The sequence below is a fragment of the Pinus tabuliformis genome, chromosome 2_2 (assembly GCF_031772625.1).
Source record: "Pinus tabuliformis cultivar Carrire ecotype Pingquan chromosome 2_2, CPIR1, whole genome shotgun sequence".
In the NCBI taxonomy this organism is placed as follows: Eukaryota; Viridiplantae; Streptophyta; class Pinopsida; order Pinales; family Pinaceae; genus Pinus; species Pinus tabuliformis.
Genome location: NC_142300.1, coordinates 770,134,947 through 770,158,723, shown reverse-complemented (window position 1 = coordinate 770,158,723; position 23,777 = coordinate 770,134,947). Strand labels below are relative to the sequence as shown.

Sequence of the window (23,777 nt, the reverse complement as noted above, 5' to 3'; positions counted from 1 at the left end):
AATGTTATTAATACCCCATTTTATGGGGGAACGAGACTTCACTGACTTATCACTCACCTATAAAAGCTATATCGCATCACACTATCATTGTAGAATAATGAAAGTTTTGTTTCAATTGCAATTTGCATCAAATATATTAAAATATTTGAAATGTATGGCTATTGAAGAACAATGTTACAACTATTATGAAATATTAAAGGCACCGTACTTGTTTAACTAGAAGCTCTATAGAAAAGCTTAACGTTTATGGTCACAATCTAGTTATTTAGTGGAGCACACGAAGTGTGAAGGTACATTTTGACTCTATTTCTAGTTAAATCATATACAAGTAGAGCGGAAGAATAAAGACATGGACACTCAAATGGAAAGGGATTGAAGTTTAATATATTGATGTTGACAATTAGGGTGAATTTAATATATGTTTCTAATATTATTAGAGTGAGTTTGTTATAACTTTATTTAATAGTATTTTAATATATGCTAGTTTAGTTATATGTATAGAAGTTTGAGTTATTTAGAGTTTTCATGGTTAGCACTTTTACTATTTAGAGGTAGCGGATTTAATTCTCTTTCGCGATGAGTTTCTATATTTGAACTAAAAGAAAGTGATCTCTTAGGACAAATTTTCCCGCTACAATATTTCGTCTATAGCGGTTATCAATCTCTAAGAACAATGAGTATATATATGTGTTTACAATCCTAGAACATATATGTGTGTGTATGATCTTGCTAAAAGAAGTCATAACACAATCCTAGAACATGATGTTAAGAGATATTCAATATCCATTAATTATAAGTTTAGTCTTTAAACTTTTAAGAGGTTTAGATGCTATGCATTCAATCTTGTCAATATTAGTGTATATCCATGATCCAAACCAATGCTAAAATATATATTTTGTCAAATGCATATTTTATCTTTAAATCTGCTAGTACATATTACCATATTAATTAGTTATTATTGGTAACATTCAATAGCTTTACTTTGTTGGTCTTTTATATGTCATATAAGATATGGTTAGACATTTCTCATATATAGCAATGAAGTCAAGGATGATTTTGAGGTTATGATGATTTTAGTGTGAGTGTTCCATGCAATTTCAACCTACGATTCAACATTTACTAAGTCATTTGTGCGTTATGATCATTTTGTTTTTTGTTTTTTTTTTTTAATAATAAATATGTGAAAATTTTTAACATAAATATATTAAAGAGTATTTTTTTTTATGAAATGTTTATTGGTGAGGGGTTAATTTATTATCAAAATGTTGTCCTTAAAAAGAAAAAATTTTAAACATGACCTTTATTGATGGTAAACATAAAAATCCAAACAAAAAGTTCTAAACACAACATTTATCGATGAGAAACATAAAAACCCAAAAAGCTAAAAAAAAACTATTTCACAGTTAAAAAAAAATTCCAATTCCAACCCTCCCTCTTATCTCCCTTTGTTTCCTTACACTCTCAAAAAGCCACGAACCTTTGAAACTTCTACAAACCCCCCATTAGGCTCTACATGGAGTATTAATCTTCAATATCAAGGCCAAAGTAAAAGGCCAAAGCTATGTACTAGGGAAAATCTAAGTAAATTCATTATCTATTTCTCATCAACAATACCTCTTTATTTTCTATACTCATTTTCCTCTCTCCTTTTCTGCAATACTAATTTATTTTCTATACCTTTTTCCTCTGCTGGCAGCAACCCTTGGCATTTTGCTTAAAACCCGGAAAATAATAGTTTTTACTTCCCGGAAAATAATAGTTTTTACTTTTTTACGATGGGGTCCCATTCATGGGATGGAACAACGTAACCCGAGTGAAGCTAATAACTAATAAAACACATTTTATTAAAAATTGACCTTTGAAATCCACACAATCAATGATAGGTCTTATCCCTTTAAAACTTAATAATTTAAAATTATACAATTAAAACTTAATAAACACAATCCATGATAGGTGTTATCCCTTTTAAACTTAATAATTTAAAGTAACACGATTAAAACTCAATAATAATTTTACATACTGTAATTTGTTATAATTTTAAGTAATGCAATTAAAACGGGATAGTTTTACATACTGCAATTTATTATTTGTTAAAATAACTTAATTTTATAATTTTATTGTAAATTTAAAAAAATGTAGATAATTATAATACCATCAATATATACAGCATCTTTCACAATAAAATGAAAATTAAATTAATTTTTTTTTTAAGAACACTCAAATTTCAATATAGAGAATTACATAATAAACCTAGTCATACTAACAAAAAAAACAAACATATAATTTGACAAATAGTGATATATACCACTTAATCTACCAAAGGACATACAACTTATTCTACATTTTAGAGCAACAACAGAAATCAATCGTAAAGAATTACATGATAATCCAATTACATGATAATCCAAGTCACACTAATAAAAAATATATATATAATTCACATATATTGATATATAAAAATTATTGAATTGAGACTTTTGTGATCCATATCAAATTTTTGAAGAATTCTTCCGCGAAAATTATATGGAGAAATTTTTGTCGACAAGTTTCGAACCAACCAGTGTGGTTCATCGTCAGGACAAGTTGAATGAGCAGATTTGGCTATGCACATTAAATAGATAGGGCAGAATATCCACTTACTCAGATTTCCGTTAAAAAGACAACAACTAAGATTTGCCTGAATCTAGCTGTTGTCTTTTTAACGGAAATCTGAGTCAGTAGATATTCTGCCATATCTATTTAATGTGCATAGCCAGATCTGCTCATTCAACTTGTCGTGACGATGAACCACACTGGTTGGTTCCAAACGCATCGACAAAAATTTTTCCATGTGATTTTTGCCGAAAAATTCTTCAAAAATATAAAAACTAATATAAGAAAAGGCGTACAAATTTCTCTACATTTTAGAAAAGCAACATAAATCGATCATAGACCCTTTTTGAATATGGGAAAATTCTATTCAAATCACCTCTCTTTAACCACTATAACAGAGATAGATAGTACATAATTATTCTAAGTTATAAAGATGATTTTTCAGTCTCGGGGAAAGATTTATTATTTTTAAGTAGTAGAAGTTTATATTTTAAATATTTATGAATTTAATTTGATTTAGATTTTGAAAATATTTCGAAATTTAAACCATGTAATTTTTATATTTTTATTTTAAAATATTTCCAAAAACCTACCATTAAAATGAAGTTACTAAATGGTACTAAATACATCTTTTTTTTTTCAATACCAGAAATATACCAAAATACCAAAAAGAAATCGTACTAAATACATCTTCTCTTCCCAAATTACTAGCTTGCAATATAAACTTTAAACCTCTATATCACCTTGACCTCATCCAGTTTGCAACACTGAGAAAGAACTACGTTTGCACCCTTAATGTTTTAGGTTATAAAGATATACGACCATAAATAGTGATTTGTTAATAGGTATTTAATGAATGGGGATATATATATTTATAATTAAATTACTGAATGTTAATGACCATGACCCTACTTAATTTCAGCGAAGATATGTTAATGACCATGACAAAGTAGGAATAATTGATTTGTCGATGAAAATATCAACCAAAAAAAGGTGAGAATTCAGACCTTGGTTTGTTAATATGTCGAGGATCTAGGACTTGCAAAAGCTGTGTACAGGATTTTAGATATTAATTTGTCGTTTGTTTATAAAAAAGAAAATTAATATTTTAAAATAGATTTGTGGAAAACTACTGTAAATGGAGTTGTTAGTGTTATTTATATAACTTAAACTTCAAAATATTATAATATTATAGAGATTAATTTGATACAGATAATTCTTATATAAATTTATTAAATATAATAAAAATTAAAAAAAAAATATTTATCACACCATTATGTAGATCATGATGACTTATTCTCTGAGCAAACCTTAAAAATAAGCTTAAGACTATTGGTTTGAAAAGCGAGAATATATATATATATATATATATATATATATATATATATATATATAATTTTAAATGTATTAATTTGAATTAATATATAAATTAATTTTTAATATATTTATAAATATTAAAATAAAATTATTTATTATATATTAAAAAAATTAATATATATGGTTTATTGGTAAGTTCTTCATTTTTACATATTTTTGACAAGGATGTGTAGCTAGTGTTCTTCGCCTTGTAGCTTAATTTAATAAAATATTTTAATGTCATGATGTGTTATATGTACTCCAAACAATAATAAAATTGTAAAATGAGTTTTATGAATATTTGTTCAACTTCTTTCTTTATTAGTTTTTTTAATATGATTAAACATATTTTTGGTATATATATATATATATATATATATATATATATATATATATTGAAGAGATTGATAACAAGTTAATAATTATTTATTTAGTATTGAATGATGACAATTTTTTTTATATAATGTTCATATTATAGTACACATGTCATGTCATTAGAGTATAGATTGATATAATTAGAGTTGTACAAATTGTACACATGTTATTTTTAAATGTTTTTTTAAATTTATATTTTTTAAATTATTTTTTTGTAAATTAAAAAATAAAACCCATAAAATTGTTTATTCAATACTTTACACCAATGAAAAAAAGGAATTTTTGAATTTAATTACAAACCATTCGTGTTTATGGTACATAGTAATTAATATATAATGTTATTTTTCAAATTGTTTATATTTATTGTACATAGTAATTAGTGATATGGTACAAAGTAATTAATAACAGAGTACACAAAAGTCAATTCTTGCCATGATTACACAATAATACAGGAGACATTTGAGATAAACAGAAATAAATTTTATTTAAAAATAATAATTTTAATTTCATAATGTTAAACTTTGGATATATTTTAAAATTTTTTATTAAAAAAAAACTAATAGCAAGTCAGGTTATATCTTCCCAACTGGCTATAATAATATTACCATCTCATTATACTCGCAAATAATGAAGGAGAAATATATTAACTTATTTTTAAATAAAGTTGAAATAATAAACTCTTAAATTTTGGAAGAAGAATAATAATAAACTCCTAGCTTTGATGCTTTAATTGTATAGATATGGAAGAAGAATATATTGGGTGTACAAAAAACACTTCCGAGTTTAATATTGAGATATTTAATTTAATGTTTAATATTTTGATTAAGTCAAATTATATAAAAATAAAAATAAAAATAATGAAATGAAAATAACCCTATAGAAATAAAAATCGTCATTGTTTTTTTTTCCCCTAGGAAAAAATCGTAATTTTATTCATGTTGACAAAATTACATTTTGTAGATGCTTGAAGCATATGCATATGGCTGTTCCTATAATAACAGGCAGCATAACAGAAATAAGAACACAAAGTAGTAAAAGACTTATTCCCGTAATGACAGGAATACAACAAAAATATGAATTGTGTCTACAGGCCTATATTTTCCTTCCTTTTTTCTTCTCCACTTTTCGCCAGACTCCAGTGTTGGCAGTGGGGATAATTATGGCAAGTTGATTTTCCTCTGTGTGCCCAGGTTGTTCTTTGTCCGAGTCCGATCCTTCGGTGCTATGTGCTCGTTTGGCACCGCTTATTTCTAGCTGTAATTCTTGCTGTCGTACCATGCTATTTGGCTCTAGTTTGGGCCCTTCAATGTTGTCTTCCTGCATTTTTTCCTGTCTCCTGTATATGTCTGTGGGTTCCGTGTTTAGTGCCTCCTCCTCCAGTGGTTCGGTATGCTGCCAACCTTTTGGCTTTTTCTGTTGTTTCTTATTCCCTTTAGGCTCCTTACAAGTCAGTGGACATGCATATTGAAGGTGCCCTGTCTGCAAGCAGCTGCGACATCTGAAAGCCGTGTTCTCGTAATCTAGTTGTTGCGTCCACAGTGAATTATTAAAATTCAGTGTGATGTGATCTGGGAGTCCTTGACTTAGATCCACCTCTACACATATTCTGGCATATGTGAAAATTCCCCGGTTGGCTCTGTCCTCGTCTATTTTGAGATGTTTTCCTAAGGAATTCCCAATGGCTGTTAAAGCTTTTTGATGCCAGAAATGCAGTGGTAGGTTGTGTAGCCTTACCCAAACTGGCATTGTCGATACTACCATGGTATTGGCATCGAAATCTGGGAACCAGGGTGTGAGAAAGAGACCAGCATTGCCCCAAAACCAAGGCCCCTGATTAATGATATTGTCTCGTTCCAGCTCTGTGCTAAATCTGACTATGAAGAATCCCTTAGGGCATAGATATATTTCACATTTGGATGTCCATGATGTATAAACCCATTGATGCAGTGCATCAGCTTTGGGCCAATAACCGTTAAATCTGCATATAACAACATTATGAATTAAGTCTGAGTATAGATCTGTTACCTCCGGCAATGATACAGTAAGCATAGGTGATTCTGGCTTCTGTTCCACAATATAGGGTCCTGGAAGCTTTGGTGTGGATGCTGGTCTGTGTTGCATTGGTTCCTTTCCTTTGACTGCATCGCGGAAGGAGCCTGCATTTTTTGAGCTGGTTCCCTTGCATCCGCCTCGGAGTCTCAGATTGAGGATGATGGTTGAATCTTTGACAACTCCATAATGCTGGAGAGTGTGTTGGTCCTGCATGCAGAATCCTGAGAATAAGAGACTTTGGTGTGCGGCTGGAGTTCTCAGTTTGTTCTGGATCTACGTTTTTAACTCCAGGACATCCATCTGCTCCTTGATTTGTACACAACAGTGTTTGCCTTCTACCGATCTGATGAATATTTGTTTCAGATCTGACGGATCGGCCTTAATCAAGTCCTGATTCCCATGATTGTTCTCCAGATCTGGCGATCTTCCACCTCCTATCATCCATTTTTTGGATTCAAACGTCTTAGATTCTGAGCGTGCCTTGATTGATTCAAGACCAGAGGTTCGTGGTCATTTCTCCCTAGAGCTCTCTGATGTCAGATCTGAGCCGCCCCTCATTCTTCCGCCTGGAAATGGGGGAGCAACATTCTGTATGGCTCCTGCTCGCATGACCATCTCCGGCCAGTCCGCTCCATTCTTACCCTTAAACGCAATCAGAGGCTGCGGATCAAGGTGGGGTTGCGTTTTCAAATGCGGATCTAAACGTTGGCGATCTATATCATCCTGTCCGTAACCTGTTACAATAAGGGCAAGAGTTTTACCGTGAAAATAACCCTTAATCAGATAGTGAGAAAACGTCCATGACCTGTGAGCAGACCATTCATCATCCGAGGCTCGATTTGTTGCAGGGGGATTGTGGTCTCGTCCTCTGCAATACCAGATCCATAGCGGCGCATACAGTTCGATTGGTCCGGCGTTCAACCTCCAGGGATTCTTTGTTGTCTGTGCCTCTTCGCAGCGCAATGTGATGGCAGCACCCAAGAAAACCCTAGCCATCCTTGCTTCAGAGCTCTCGAGATCCGTACGAATGATCGATGCTCAAAAAAAATAAAAAATCGTCATTGTTATTGACTCATGGTATTCATATGGAATGTAGTCTATTTAAAATGATAAATTAAACCAACTTAGATCCATTTTAACTTGGTTCTCTGAAGCAACCTATTTTAAAGTGAAAATAGATTTAATCCCTATAGACTCTAATCCTATATTTGTTAAAGAAAAACAAATTAGTGTATATGAATAGAGATACATTTTGCAAGTCAATTTTAAATTTTTAATTGAATAGTTAAACTTTAATATATTCAAGAAAAGGAGAGAGGATAAATCCTATAAAAGTGATGATATTAAATTTTCAAATTTTTAAGATAATTAATTTTAACTTGTTAATAAATATATATTTAAGAATAATATTTCAAATATTTTTAATTAAAAATGTATTAATAAGTTCTAATGTTATGAATAGTTATTTTTGATTTATTGATTATAACCTGCATAGATATATATCTAATTAAAAATGGATGAATAATTCCGAAATTTGAGTGATAAACAAAATTATTTAATCGAATATAAGTATTAAAGGAAAATGGATTAATACATTTTAATGGAGAACATTAATAAGCTTGTAAATTTGGGAAAGATGGCGTTTTTGGTGAATTTATATTACTTCAAAATTAGGAAATTACATCAAAAAATCCATATGTATTTCCAGTCTCTCAATAGGAAGACCATATAATAATGAAAATTGGGCCCTTTGAAGGGCAATAAGTGATTGATAATATCTAACATATTGTAACTTAAACATGAAAACATCTAGACATCGAGTTGACTTATCATCCACCTAGACATAGACAATAGGAATATTATAGTCAACATATAAAGACATCATAATATCAAGGAGTTCGATTAGAGTCCGAACCATCAACATGGATAGGCTCCGCTAAGGTACCGAGGGATCGATAGTCACTCATGGTATCCCATTATGCTTTTCAATTCATGCTAGCCTTTGGTCCATAGTATCGATTGTGCAATAATATTGACAAAGGTGGCCATGAATGCAATCCAGGGTATGTATTGCCCCAACATGCCACTTGATTATTGGGGAGTGCCCTTCCTAAAAGATACTTCATTTTCTAGAAGAGGTTTAGTGCATGCATATACCCATTACCTCTACTCCTAATGTACCTTGTATCTAGTATCCAACTTTCCCATTATGCTCTTATTTCAACATCAGAGAGAACAGTTCTTTGAGAAGATGCCTCCATTTTAGTCCTTAATAGCTCCTCTACATCTATACTGACATTTTTTCTTGATATCTAGCTACAAATCCAACAACTCCATTTTGAAATCGAAAATTTCCCCATGTGGATTTTACTTCATAGTAGGTGGAATCTCTCTTTTGTCTTCATTTTTCTCAAAGCATGGTAAGGAATCCTTTAGCACTCAATGCAGAGAAACAAACACTATCCTCAAAATAAATTCCCACTTCCTATGTAATAATTGTTATCCCATCCCCACTATAAACAACCACTAGGAGACTAGATTTCTTCAATTCCAAATACACATAGGTATAATTGGTTTAGAAATCTACCTAGAGAGTATTTGCACTAGACCATTGCTCCTAGCACCCATGAGTCTCTTCTCCTTGAAACTCTTTCTCCCCTCCATAGAAAATATGATAACCATTGATTTAACTCTCTCAAACTTATATTTAAACCATAGAAGCTCTGCCACAATGCCAACCTTTTCCTTTCTGAAAATAACTTTTTAATTTCTCCAAAAATTAAAACACAACCAAAACCAATTCTAGGGTGTTAGTAGAGAATACAAAAGTGTATTCTCCAAACATGAAGTTCCATATTCTAAAGACCAAATAACAAGAGGTACTATAATATACCAGACTCTTCTCAAGAGTCCAATTACAATGACAAGAATACTAAGCCCACATAATAAGAGAGAAATACATGGGAAGAGTGCTAAAGTGGAGCTAGATAAGATGCCAAGTTCTCCCCTCCATGATTTAGAAATCACCAGTAACTTTCTCAAGGCACTACAGCTAGGGAATTTCCCTAATTTCATCACAAGACCCACAAGTGTCCCTCCTTCTTTAATATATTGGTAACACTCCTTGATAATTTTTCATCTCACATTGATATGAGCATCCAAATTATAAACCTTCATTCCCTACTACCAAAAAATTGAACCATTGAAGCTTCTCCTTACCTGGCTCAATCCCTTTAAATTTTTTGCTACAATTTGGTGCATATAATTCCAACTAGATTGCCATCATTATGCCATTGAATTCCCAATCTTTCCCACTATCCCAACGATTCGAAGCGTATCACAAAAATCACTTCAAAGGAAGAATTTATGTCAATATTAAACTGTTAGTCTGCTGGATATCAATTCCAAGGACAAAACTATTGGCTCTCCTATCTCTCCTACATTGTCTTATAGGCCTAAGCCAAGCATGAGCCTCCTAGATGATGCCGTATTGGAATCACTATTTTAACATTCCCCTTGTTGTCATAATTTTTAATGCTAGGCATAGTACCAAGTTAAAATCTTTAACATCTACAGGGGGCGGCTTTCCACATATTCCTACCTGTTGGCTAGGTGGGCTAGTGGCAACCCAACCCCTTCCCTCTCTTTCTTTATCACCTAGAACTAGGGTTGGGAACGTTGATCATGATAAAAACTGGAATATACTACTTTTCAATAAAGAAACATTAAATATTGGTAATCTCCCAACTTTTAAATAATTAAATATAATTTGTTAATTCATTTTAACTTTTGAACAATCAGCATGAACTTTTAAATGGATGAGCAAAACCATACAAACTTCAATATCAATGGATTATTTGATTTGGAAGAGAAATGGATTACTCTCCCTTTACATAACGATATTGGGATGTTTTAAAAAATTAGTTTTGATATTTTTTTTTGGAGAAAAGTAAGTAGGGTTCAAATTTGAAGTTGTCATTTTTTTCAAGAGCTTTCTAATTCATCATATAAGGGCATAAAATTATTTCCTATTTAAATAAAAATTAAAGTAAAAATTCACTTATCAAATGTGAAATGAAAAATGTTTTTAATTTTTTCAAAGTGAAGGGTTACCCGACTTTCCATAATATGTTCTACTTTTTATATATATTATTTTCTTTAATAACTAATTTTCTATATTCCATAATTAAAAAAAAAAAAAGACGTGAACAATTTTTCCATATCATGATAGTTCAAAAAAATGATTGTTATCATTTTTTATACAATAAAATCCTATTGTTACTAAGTTCATGCATCTATGTATCACCTATTTATTGAAATTTGTTGTAGTAGTTGGCATTGAAGATAAAAAGTTTTGGCTATGATAAATCCTTTTGTTGTTCATTGAGGAGAAACAATTCCATTTCGAATCAACTCCCCATCCTATTATTTTTTGGATTTACAATTGGTACCTACAAATATTCTATGGCTACATATAGATATATTCTTCAATATGAATGGATTATTAAATATGGAAGAAAAATGGATTAATGTATCTTCAAATAAAGGTATTTGGATCTTTTAAAAAACTACTTTTAATTTTATTTTTTAAGAAATGGAAATATGGTTCAAATTTGAAGTTGCAATTGCTTTTCAAGAGATTTCAGGCTTGTCATAAAAAGGCATAAAATTATTTCGCATTCAAATGAAAATAAAAATAAAAAATTACTTATCAAATTTGAAATGAATTTATTTTTGAGGACTTCCCATAATATATTCTACTCGTCGTTATATTCATGTTTTTTCTTTAATTATTAATTTTCTATATTCCATTATTTTGAAAACAATATACCAACAAAATTTCCATAGCATGATAGTTCAATTTTTTTTTTTTCATTATTATACAATAGAACCCTATTTTTATGAGTTCGTGCATCTATATATCACCCATTTGTTGAAATTACATCGTAATTGTGAGCATTGATTATAAAAACCTTTGTTTTTGATAAATCCTTTTGTAGTTTAAGGAGGATGAACAATTCCAATTTGAATCAACTCCCCATCCTATTGTTTTTCATATTTACAATTGGTACCTACCAATCCTCTATGACTCCACATATAGATCTTCTTACATGCTACTCAACTTGCTTGTATTTATTTCCTACTTAGCTTTCATTTACTACTTGCTATGTTTGCTTTCATTTATGAATATTACTTGCATGAATTCTTTATGTATACTTGTATCAATATGCACTAGTTAAAAAAATGATTTAATGTAGGTATGGTTTACTATTATCAATTCCTACTTTATATGGAACAAAAAAATAAGAACGAGGGATCAAAATTTATTCAAAGGAGAACCAATGTAGGTATGATTCTTTATTATAAAAAATACAACTTTAAATAAGTATTCATTCACTTTTGTTGGAAAAAAATGTTATTTATGTATTCTTTTGCAAATGGTATCTTGCATCAAGATTCACATGTGCACGAATCATTCGGTTTGTAATTCTTATGGAAAAATATGCTTGCAAGTTATTTCATTCTCATCCGAATATCTTTTTTTTTCATTCTCATCCAAATATCTATTTAGTCTTCCCTTAGGTCTATGAAAGATTGGATTGACCCCTATAATTCTAAGGGTTTTTACATGCTCCCATGTTCCCAAGGAAAGCCTTATATAGATGAGATGAGTTGTTATACCAAGTGTAGAACTCAGGAACACGTTGCAAACATTAAGCATAATTGATGAAACTCTTCTTCTCTTATTCAACATTTTGCAACGACTAAGCATCACATTTGTATTCAAGAAGCTCATATCCTTGTTAAGATCTCTCATTATCATTACAAGAAGTTCTAATAGGTCATTAAGATAGAAAAGCGATCCATCAACAATCATAATAGATATAATGATTGGAAAAATATTAGAAATTAAATCCCCACGCTCTCTTCAAGTCATTATTCTTTATTGTAATCTATATTTTATTTTTTCTAATTTTATTACTATTCTTTATTTTTTATTCCTATCTTTTGTTTTTACCTTTATTTTTTATTCCTATCTTTTGTTTTTACCTTTGATTAATTTATTTTATTGTTTACTAACATAACTATTAATTTATTTTATATTAACAATAATAATTTATTTATAACAATATTATTATTAATATCTATCTCTCATATCTATCTCTCATATGACTTTATTTATTTACAATAATATTTAAGCAATTACTTAATTTTATTTAATGATTTTAAAATATATTTTTAATCCTAATTCTATTACCTTTATTACTTTTATATAATCTATTTTTTATATTGTTAGAATATTAATATTATATTATTATTTAATTTTATTAAAACTATGTACATTTACATATAATCTATTATGGCTACTATATAATTATTAATATTTAATTATATTAAAATTATTTATATTTATATTCCTTATTGTATTATATATTTTTTGATTTTTCCTTTTCTTTTATCATTTATTATAATTATATATTTACTCCCAGTTCTATTACCCTTATCATCTTTTATTTTATGGTTATATAAATATTTATTTGTATATTTGTAATAACATATTGTTATATTAATACCCAATTTAAGAGTTCTTATTAATTTGTTATTTTCTTAAGGATTAGGTTAGATGGTTTGGAACACATTGGAAATCAACTTATTTATGTGATGAATTTAGAAAATAATTGTGTAAAAAAAAAGGAAAAGTCTTTAGTACATTGAAATGATCATTTTATTATATACCACGGTGGATTCATCTTAACTATGGATCTACCAAGTGTTGAAAGGGACCAAATCTCCTTTGACTCCAAAATATGTTTGCATATCAAGAGATTTGATCCCTATCAATCTTGGAAGATCCAAATTTAATATGGATCTATGCTGGTTTTATTATTAATTATAATTATAATTATTAATTTTATATTTATATTTATTTTTACTTTATTTTGACCAAGTCAAAAGGTTTACAAGACATTATGACATCTCTAATCTTTTTAACCTTTTACTATTTTTAATTAAGCCCACATGTAAATGTGTACAAACAGTTACATCACTATAACATTTCCCTATAGATTTATTTTTAAATACGTTATAAATTAAAATAAAATAAAAATATTTATAAAATATTTTGATTTTGAAATGAGTTAGTGGTAGTGATAAGCCATGATATTGTAAGAAATCCTATTTACAAGTCAATAATACACATGGTAAAATAGGGGTGAATATCCATGGTTATGAATCTTGTTATATTGTATGTTTATTATGAAATTATATTAAAATTATATATATACACATATGTTAAATAATTACTCAATTCATGTAATAATTATGGAATCAGTATTTTAATTTATATGGTAAAATGGATGTTAATTTATAACTAATATTTATATGTTATATATTTTAATGTGACATGTATATTATGATTTTATTTTATCGAAAAAAATGTTCCTAATTTTATTAATAAAATAAAATTACAATATAAAATAAAACGAATTTAAAAATTATTCGCATCTAACATCTAGCGTCTCTATATCTACCTATAGTGAGTTGTAGAGCACCTCTAAGTGCAATTACAAAAATACAATCAAATATTTTAAATATAATTTAAAAATGAATAAAATGATAAGTCTTAACCATTTTGTAGCTATAAATTGGTTAAATTTTGAGAAAAATAGAGAGATGCACAAGAATGAAATCAAATCTCATTTATCAAAATGCTTGGACAACCAGTAGATTATATAGGCACACATAGACAACTTCTAAGACAATCTAGATCCAAATAATTCAGATCACCAACTCACAACACAAACTACGAAGAGAGAAATCATGATAGATAGACTCAAACACTAACTATGAGAAGACAACTCATCAATTCTATCTAGACATATCATTTCTACATTATTCCAATATCCCCCCTTAATGGAGAAATGGATTTACAGCAAGGCCTAGTTGTTGTCTATATATTTCAAAGTTCATCTTTCCAAGAGGCTCAGTAAAGATGTCAACTACATTATCACTTGTATTACAATAGACTAAATGAATCTCATTTGATTGTATATTTTCTCTTACAAAATGATGATGGACTCCAATATGTTTAGTTCTAGCATGATAAATTGGATTATTTTCAAGATTCATGGAGCTCTAGTTGTCACAATTGATGTTTGTTGGTTCTCTCTGTTTTTCTCCAACATCTTCGAGAATCCTCCTTAACCAAATAGCTTCAAAAGTTGCATTGGTCAAGGCTTTGTATTCAAGTTCTGTGGATGACAAAGAAACGACTAGATGTTTCTTTCTGCTTCATGATACGATCCCTGATCCTAAATTGAATGCATATCTAGAGGTTGATCTTCTATCATCAGGATTTCTAGCCCAATCTGAATAAGAAAAACCTGCCAACTCAACATCAGATTCATCAGTATACAAAATACCAAAATAAAGTGTTCCCTTCAAATATTGAAGGAATTTCTTTGCTTCTTTCTAATTGCTTTCACAAGGCTTAGCCATAAATTGACTAAGGATGCTGACATAATTCCCTATATCTAGCTTGGTAGCGGCGAGGTACTTCAAACATCCAACCAAATGATGATACAAAGTTCCATTCACTTCTTTAGATCCATAATCATTATACAACTTGGGATTCTGTTCCAAAGGAGTAGATGCAGGTTTGCATTCAAACATATGAAATCTTTCAAGGATTGTCTTTGCATATTTTCTTTGTGTGATGATTGTCTTACAATATTCCCTCCAAATTTCAAGACCCAAAAAATAATGCAATTCACCAAGATCCTTCATTTCAAATAACTGTGACAACTGAATTTTAATTTCTTCAATCAACTTGAGTGTGTTTCCTGTTATGATAAGATCATCAACATACAAAGATATCAAGGCAATATTCCCATCTTCATCTCTCTTGATGTACAAGTTAGGATCACTTTTTCTTCTCACAAAACCTTTTTCATAAAAGAATGAATCAATTTTCACATACCAAGATCTTGATGGTTGTTTCAAAACATACAAAGCTTTCTTTAACCTAGAGACAAGATGCTCCTGTCCTTGCTTTACAAACCCTTCAGGCTAAACCAAATAAACATCTTCTTTTAATTCACCATTCAAGAAATAATATTTGACATCTAACTGATGAATTTTCCAATTTTGTTTTGTAGCTAATGAAATCATGATTAAAATTGTATTCAGTTTAGCTACAAGTGAAAAATTATCTTCATAATCAATGCCTTCTTTTTGTGAGAAGCCTTTTGCAACCAATATAGCTTTATACTTATCAATACTACCATTAGAATTAAACTTTGGTTTGAACAACCATTTTCATCCTATGGAAACTTTATCTTTAGGAAATTTTGTTAATTCCCATGTATCATTCTTCATTATAGAGTTGTATTCCTCATTCATTTCATCTCTCCATTACTTAAATTCTTTAGCTGCTTCATAACTTGAAGGTTATGCAACATTCATTACATGAGACAACAATGCATAATCTTTATACCTTATAGGTGGTTGAATTTGAATTGATGACCTACTTAGATTTTTACTTGTTTCATCCTTCTTTCTACTTTGTGGAGTCTCTTGTACTCTTCTTGGAGTGTCATGGCTGCTAGATGCTTCCTGGCCTTGAACCTGTACCTGTTCTTGTACCCATTGTTGTATCTGTTCTTGTTCCTATTCAAAAATTGCTTCAATTTTGACATAATCATCAATATCATGCCATACACTTGTGTTATTCATTTTATCACCTCCATCTACATTTTCATGAAACACCACATCCCTACTTGCAAGAAATGTATGTGAATTAGGATCAAACAACTTGTATGCCTTTTGATCATCACAATAACCAATGAATGTGCACTTAATTAATTTTGCATCAAGTTTTCTTCTTTCATCTTTTGGAATATGTACAAATGCCTTGCATCCAAAAACTCTTAAATGATTGACTTTTGGTTTATATCCATAAAATTATTCAAAAGGTGTTTTTAGGTCTAAAATTTTGTTTGGATTCTTATTTTTCAAATAAACAAAAGTATTAATCGCTTTAGCCCAAAAAACATTAGAGATATTTTTACCTTGAAGCATGCTTCGTGCACATTCCACTAATGTTCTATCTTTCCTCTCAGCAACTCCATTTCTCTGAGGTGTATGAGGCACTGCAAATTATTGTAGAATCCCATGACTTTTTCAATATTTATTAAAAGCACTTGATTTGTTTTCTCCCCCCTGACCAGATATGAGAATTTTGATGTATTTCTTAGCTTGTTTTTCCACCATGTTTTTGAATTCCTTAAAATATTCAAAATCATCTCTTTTCTTTCTTATGGAATAGACCCAAGTGTATCTAGATTGATCATCAACAAAAACAAGAAAGTAAAATGCTCCTCCAAGAGATCTAGTTTGTATAGGTCCACATACATCAGTATGAACTAATTCAAGTATTTATCCTTGCCTTTTTTTCTTCATGGGCAGCAAATTCCTCTCTATGTTGCTTGCCAAGTGCACATGGTTGACATTCAACATGATTATTCTTCATAACAGGAAGACCTTCAACCATTGTTTTTCTTTGAAGTAACATTAAATAATTGTGATTTAAATGCCCATACCTTTGATGCCATAACTTTTCTGTTGACATTGTTGTAGATGTCAATGCTTTATGCCCCGTCTTGGTAACATTCAACTTATACAAGCCTCCAACTCTGGTACCTGGGGAAATAACCTTGTAGTGATCGTGGATATCTTTAACAACACACTGTGATTTGACAAATTCCACCTTTAGATATTGATCAACAATAGTAGAAACAAAAAATAAATTCTTTTTTATACTAGGAACATACATCACATCATGGATCTGTCTCTCTTTTCCATTAGGTAACATCACACCTATTACTCCATATCCTTGAACTTGAAGTGATCTATTATCTCCTAGATAAACACATGTTCCATCAATGTTCTCATGATATTCATCAAACCAATCCTTATTATAAGACTTATGTGTTGGCATTATGATACAACTGTTGTCCTTGATGGCAACTCAATCAGATGAAAGATTAAAGTACATCATGTCAACAAGAAAGAATTACAGATCAGACTACAAAAGAATGAAGAAAGAGAGGTATACACAGGTCCACCTTGACCAAGTTGCGTATACATGTAGGTTCATTGAACACAAGCAGCGTATACGTACACACACACTTTCATAGAAAGAAAAGTGCATATATCTTGGAAAACTAAGTTTCTGGTCTCAGGTATTTGGTCCAAGGTATTTTGATCCAAGTTATTTGGTCTAAGGTATTAACCCTAAGTGGTTTTGGTCCATGGTATTGAGAATGGCCTAAAACTATAGAAGGAGGAGAAGATCATTAGGCTAGGTGTGTAAGTATCGAATATATTATCAATTTTGAGATCTAGTATGCAAGTTATTGGCTTATGGTGCTATGCTTGATCTAAACCAAGGATGAACCTTAGTGGTTGATGAGGGATAAGATATAATGATGGATCGGGATCGTAAGTCTTCAAATGAATTATCATTATGTGGTTTGATCATGTATAGTCTAGATCTGAATATTGACTCATGTGTTATTCTGTAAATATTATGATTTGGGTATAACTGAAGTCCAGAAGAGCTGCAAAATTATGAATTAATATTTGTAGATGTGTACGTTGGTTGGCTCTTATAAAATTGTGTATACATGCTAGTTCGACACATGGAAGTAGCGTATAGCTTGTAAAGTATGTTTTAGTTGTTTTTGTTTGCTGTTACAGAGTTCTGCATTCTGGTTTGGGTTCTGGTGACTGTATTCTGGTGACAGTATTTTGAATGACCAGATTGATTGTGATTTGATGATGGGTTGTCAAAGTAATTGATTGATTCAATTGTGGTTGATTCAGAAAGTGATGATTGAGTTTCAATGATTGGTTGATGCAGATGTATTTAATGATTGAATTGCAGTTATGATGTTGTTGATGGATCCAGTCTGAAAATTTATGAAACATGGTCATTGGAGGAAGAAAGAAGGTCGTAGCCTTCTGTAGGTCGCTGCCTACATACTAGTAAACATATCATCTAGTACAAGAGTTAGCGGGTTGTAGCTCCCTTCCAGTAGTAGTTAGAGAACAAGAGAAGGTTGTAACCTTTTGCAGGTAGAAGCCTACATACTGGTATGAGTCTGCACTAGTACAAGATTGTAAACAGATTTTCTTATTATTAAAAGAAGACAAAGATGACAGCAGTAGGTGATTTTTACCCACATTGGGTTTCCACCTTATATCTTGGTGTTCATGTACATTGCTTATGTGTGATGCTTTATTTTTATTTTACTGCACTATTTAATAAATCTTTGATATACTAGTTAAAGTTCAATGCATGATAAATTGGCTAAATAAAAAATTCTCTACATATACGCTGGTTTCTTTAAGTACAGTCCCATGTACACACTAGCTCACCTAGCTGAAGTAGCATATACAAATCTGTTTGGGAAATAAAATTATTGATCTAACAATATTGATTCACCCCCCCTCTCAGTATTATTTCCAACAATTGGTATCAGAGCAGGTCCTTTAGAGGAAGCTTGATCGCTTGAAGGGAGATCCATCATCATGAGTAATCAAGAAAACATGGGATCCATAAGACCACCAATATTTGATGGGAGCAACTTTGTTTATTGGAAAATAAGAACCACAACCTATATACAAACTCTTGGAATGGATTTTTAGGAAATTGCGGAAGGAGGATATATATTTCCAACAGTAATTCCTATAGATATGGCAGGTAAAAATCAATATGAAACCAATGCCAGGGTTGTCAATACTTTATTGGGAAGTCTATCACAATTAGAGTTTTTCAAAGTCATGCAGCTCAAAACAGCCAAAGCAATATGGGACAAAATCATTCTGAGCTACGAAGGAGACTCTCAGGTAAAACGTGCTAAACTTTAAACTCTCAGAATTCAGTATGAAACTCTTAAGATGTACAGTGATGAATGTATAGCTAGTTACTTCTTACGTATAGATGAGGTTGTTAATTGTATGAAGAATCTTGGTGAAGATATAAAGGAAGTTACCTTAGTTGAGAAAGTTTTAAGATCCTTGTCTGCTAAATTTGAATGAAAAGTGTCTGACATAGAAGAAAAATAGGATTTGAAGAATATCACTATGACACAGCTTCACAGAATCTAACTGCCTTTGAGATGAGAAAAGGAGGTCCATCAAATATGAGAGAAGCCGAATTTAAAGCTTCAATAAAAGGAAAGGAAGAACTCAATGAATTAGGACATATTTCAGAAGAAGAAGATGAAGTAAACTTTGTCAAGAAGCTTCAACGGGGTTTCGGAAGATTTAGAGGTAAACTACCCTTCAAATTATTTGCCTGTGGTAGAGTCGGTCATTATGCTGCCAAATGTCCTCATAAAGATAAATATGAAAAAAGGAATCAAAATGCAAATAGAAAACAAGTTGTAAATAAAAGTAGTCACTATACTCATGAAGATAATGATGGTTTATCAAATAGCGATGAATATGAAAATAGTAATGACTATAGACTTCTAATGGCTTATGACGATGATAATTTTTGGGATGATTTAGAAGAAGATGACCTTCATGAAGAAATCTATAAACTCAAAATCTATTTAGAAGAAAAGAATATGATTATAGATACCTTGACATACCAACGTGTTGAAAAAGAAAAACACACTGAAAAACTAGAATGTGAAATTGTGGGTCTAAGAAAGGATCTTGAGAAAACAAAATCTCTCAATCTTAGATTTGATAAAGGAACATAAACCTTAAATGAAATTATCAAAGTGCAGTGTTCTTCTTTGATAAATACAGGTCTTGTGTATATTGAAGAAGCATCTCAATCACAGAAGTCGTCAACCTCCATTAAAAGCTATCTTGATGCAGCAAAGAACAGTGAGTAGTATGACAATTGTCAGCAAAGGCATAAAGCAGATCACCAGGTAAATCAGACTCAATTTTCTTCAAGGATGAACATAATCCACAACCAACCTCTTGTAAATCATACTCAATTTGCTCCAAAGATGAATATCAATAGAAACTACAATCACCAAGTCAATAGATTTGATAATCGTAGGAACTTCTTTAATGATCAATGTTTCTCATGTCATAATTTTGGACATAAAGTTGCTCAATGTGTTGCTTACAAAACCATCATGACTAGAGAAGCACAAAATCAAAGGAATGTGACAAGGATCAAGGAAAGTTCCTATAATAACTTTTCTCTTCTTGAAAATGAAATATAATGCTCAATCTGCAACAACTTTAGCCATGAAGAATCTGAATGCAGGAGCAGGGTTGGGTTCGCTGCATTAACTGCCGCAGTGGTTCACGTCCTCCTGTTTAATGGAAAGTATGTTATCAGTCCGTGAATTCATCAGAATTCCATTGATGCAAAATCAGTCTGAATGACAATAATGGGTTATAATTTGTTGCAGGGATATTTGGCATCTTAGCCTGTCTGATTTCAGAGATCAGAAAGTGGATGTGCATACTAGACTAATGAGAAAGTACAAGCAAGTGCCAGAATTATGGTTCACTGGAATTCTCGTCGGCACTGTAGCTTTAGCGATTTTTTCATGCGAATATTACAGTGAACAGCTTCAATTGCCATGGTGGGGAGTAATACTCGCATGTGGCATTGCCTTCTTCTTCACATTACCCGTTGGTGTTATTGCTGCAACTACCAATCAGGTAAATCTATGCGTCATTCATGCAAATTGGCCTTCTGTTTCGCTATAAAATAATATCACCGGTACTTATATATAATATATCATGAATCTTACATGAAACTAAATCTTGAATTGGTTTGATCTGGGTATGGTAGGCGCCGGGTCTGAATATCATCACGGAGTACATGATGGGTTATATATATCCAGGCAGACCAGTTGCAAACATTTGCTTCAAGGTGTATGGATATATAAGCATGGTCCAAGCCCTGTCATTCTTGGCAGATTTGAAGCTAGGGCATTATATGAAAATCCCTCCTCGAGCAATGTTCCATGCACAGGTATCAAATACGGAACAATCTAATCTGTTATAAGTATTGCGAGTGAGGTTTATTTAGTATATGTTTATAGCTGGATAATGTATCTGTTTCAATTTTAAGGTGGGCATATATTGTTTCTTTGTTCATATATTGTTTTTTTATTCAAGGGTCAATAGACTTGGAAATATGTGTAGTTCTAGTGGCAGGAGAGTTGGTTGTAAATCTTATAGCTGGAATGTTTTGTTGTTTTCCTTTCTTCTTATATTATGACATGTTTTATTACCTAAAATCATTATCTATCATGTACAACTATTATCTACTTAGATTTTTTTACCATATAAAGCTACTATCTATTATGTAAGGCCACCATCTATTTAGATTCCTTGAAATAGCACCAATAATTCCAAATTGATAAATTAAATCAAAGAAATATTAATACAATAAACCAAAAATACTAAAATCATTATCTATCATGTACGGCTATTATCCATTTAGATTCTTTGATTATGTAAAGCCATTATTTATTAGGTAAAGCTATTATCTATTTGGATTCATTGGAATAGTAGGTAGCACCAATAATACCAAATTGATAAAGTGAACCAAGGAAAAATTGATAGAGTGAACCAGAAAAATACGATAATCATTATCTATCATGTACTGCTATTATCTACTTAGATTTTTTGACTATGTAAAACCATTATCTATTATGTAAAGCTATTATCTACTTGGATTCCTTGGAATAGTTACTAGCACCAATAGTACCAGATTGTAAAGTGAACCCAGGAAAAATTGATGGTGAACCAAAAAGTAGTAAAAGGAAAAAATATTAGATTCCCTGATTTGCCAGAATATTGTGATACAAGAAGTCAGTGTTTTCAACTATTGGAAAATCCAGTAGATTTTTTAGGATCTGGGTTCATCCAGAATATCCTGCTCGTAATGAATTTTTTGTAAGATTGATTTTTTCTTGTAATTTGTGACAAAAAGATAATCAAAATTCTATAAAATTAGGGTTATTTTAACTGAATTGTTATTGGGAAATCTGATGAATTTGACTTCAGATTGAATGTGATTATCCTCATGAGGTCCACACTAGTGAACTCCTCAAGTACACTATTGAACTTAATCCTCCTGAACATGACAAATACTCTATAACCATGGCTTTCTTCGACTGTAAATTGAGAGTTCCTTTTACATTCTACTAGTTATTCATCCATACAATCTTTTTTGTTGCAGATTGTTGGCACAGTGATTTCAGGGATTGTGTACTTAGGCACAGCATGGTGGCTCATGCATTCCATTCCCCATATTTGCGACACTGCTCTATTGCCCCCTAACAGCCCTTGGACTTGTCCAATGGATGCCGTCTTCTTCGACGCTTCTGTAATATGGGGATTAGTTGGACCCAGAAGGATTTTTGGAAATCTTGGTGAATATGCAGCAATCAACTGGTTTTTCTTAGTGGGTGCAATAGCTCCAGTTATAGTATGGCTGTTTCACAAGGCACACCCTGAGAAAGAATGGATCAGGTTGATAAATATGCCTATTCTCATTGGAGCCACAGGGACGATGCCGCCTGCCTCAGCAGTGAACTATACAAGCTGGATACTCATGGGATTCATTTTCAACTTCGTGCTCTACAGATACAAGAAAGACTGGTGGCGGCGTCACAACTATGTACTCTCCGGAGGTTTGGACGCAGGATTGGCATTCATGGGAGTTCTCCTCTATTTGTGCTTGGGATATGAAAATATTTCATTGAATTGGTGGGGACAAAACTTGGACGGATGTTCCTTGGCATCGTGCCCCACTGCTAAAGGCATTGTTGTGGAAGGGTGCCCTGTGTTTTCCTGACAAGGCTGAGGCAAAATACCGTGACTTCCACTTTTCTCCTTGAAGGTTTTCTTGGTGTTTATCATTTAATGGTGCCACACACGGCAGGGACCAGGACCAGCCTCGCAGCCGATTCTTTATTTCATAATGTGTACGAAAGACAATGTTTATAATTGTTTTGAAGGGATGGGAAACAAATGTTATTAGAAGTTATTAGCTTTAGTCGTTAAGAATTATAAGTGAGAGATTATTCTATAGTCTGTTCAAATTTCTAAGTTCATTGTTTGTGATATGATTGGAAGTCATTGAACCTTACGAAATATTTTTTTAAACTAATGGCTTATAAATTTTTATTTGATTATATAATATTTATCTATTTAATTATTTTTATGAATGAGACACCGTGGTTTATTTTAATTTAATTTATTGTAATTTTAAAGTTATATGGATAATTGTTTAATTGTAGTATTAAAGTTATTTATTAATAATATTTTAATTATTAAAAAATAATATAAATTTTAGAAACTATATTGTTTTATAAATAGTATTATTATTGATTTTATAGATTTGT

At 31.1% G+C, this 23,777-nt stretch overlaps 1 protein-coding gene across 1 annotated transcript; it reads left to right on the top strand.

The window, feature by feature from the left end:
• The first annotated feature begins 8,011 nt into the window (after nucleotides 1-8,011).
• Nucleotides 8,012-23,557, top strand: LOC149194959 (oligopeptide transporter 7-like). Its single transcript, XM_089407853.1, has 5 exons — nucleotides 8,012-8,016; nucleotides 20,675-20,737; nucleotides 20,823-21,078; nucleotides 21,212-21,394; nucleotides 22,610-23,557. The coding sequence occupies exons 1-5, from the start codon at nucleotides 8,012-8,014 to the stop codon at nucleotides 23,225-23,227; spliced, it is 1,125 nt and encodes a 374-aa protein (XP_089263979.1). The 3' UTR covers nucleotides 23,228-23,557.
• Nucleotides 23,558-23,777: the final 220 nt, after the last annotated feature.

Bases quoted from the DNA above. Each gene is read 5' to 3' on its own strand.
- LOC149194959 (XM_089407853.1), top strand. The intron at 21,079-21,211 runs GTAAATCTATGC...TGGGTATGGTAG, and splicing joins TTGCTGCAACTACCAATCAG to GCGCCGGGTCTGAATATCAT. The intron at 21,395-22,609 runs GTATCAAATACG...TTTTTGTTGCAG, and splicing joins GAGCAATGTTCCATGCACAG to ATTGTTGGCACAGTGATTTC.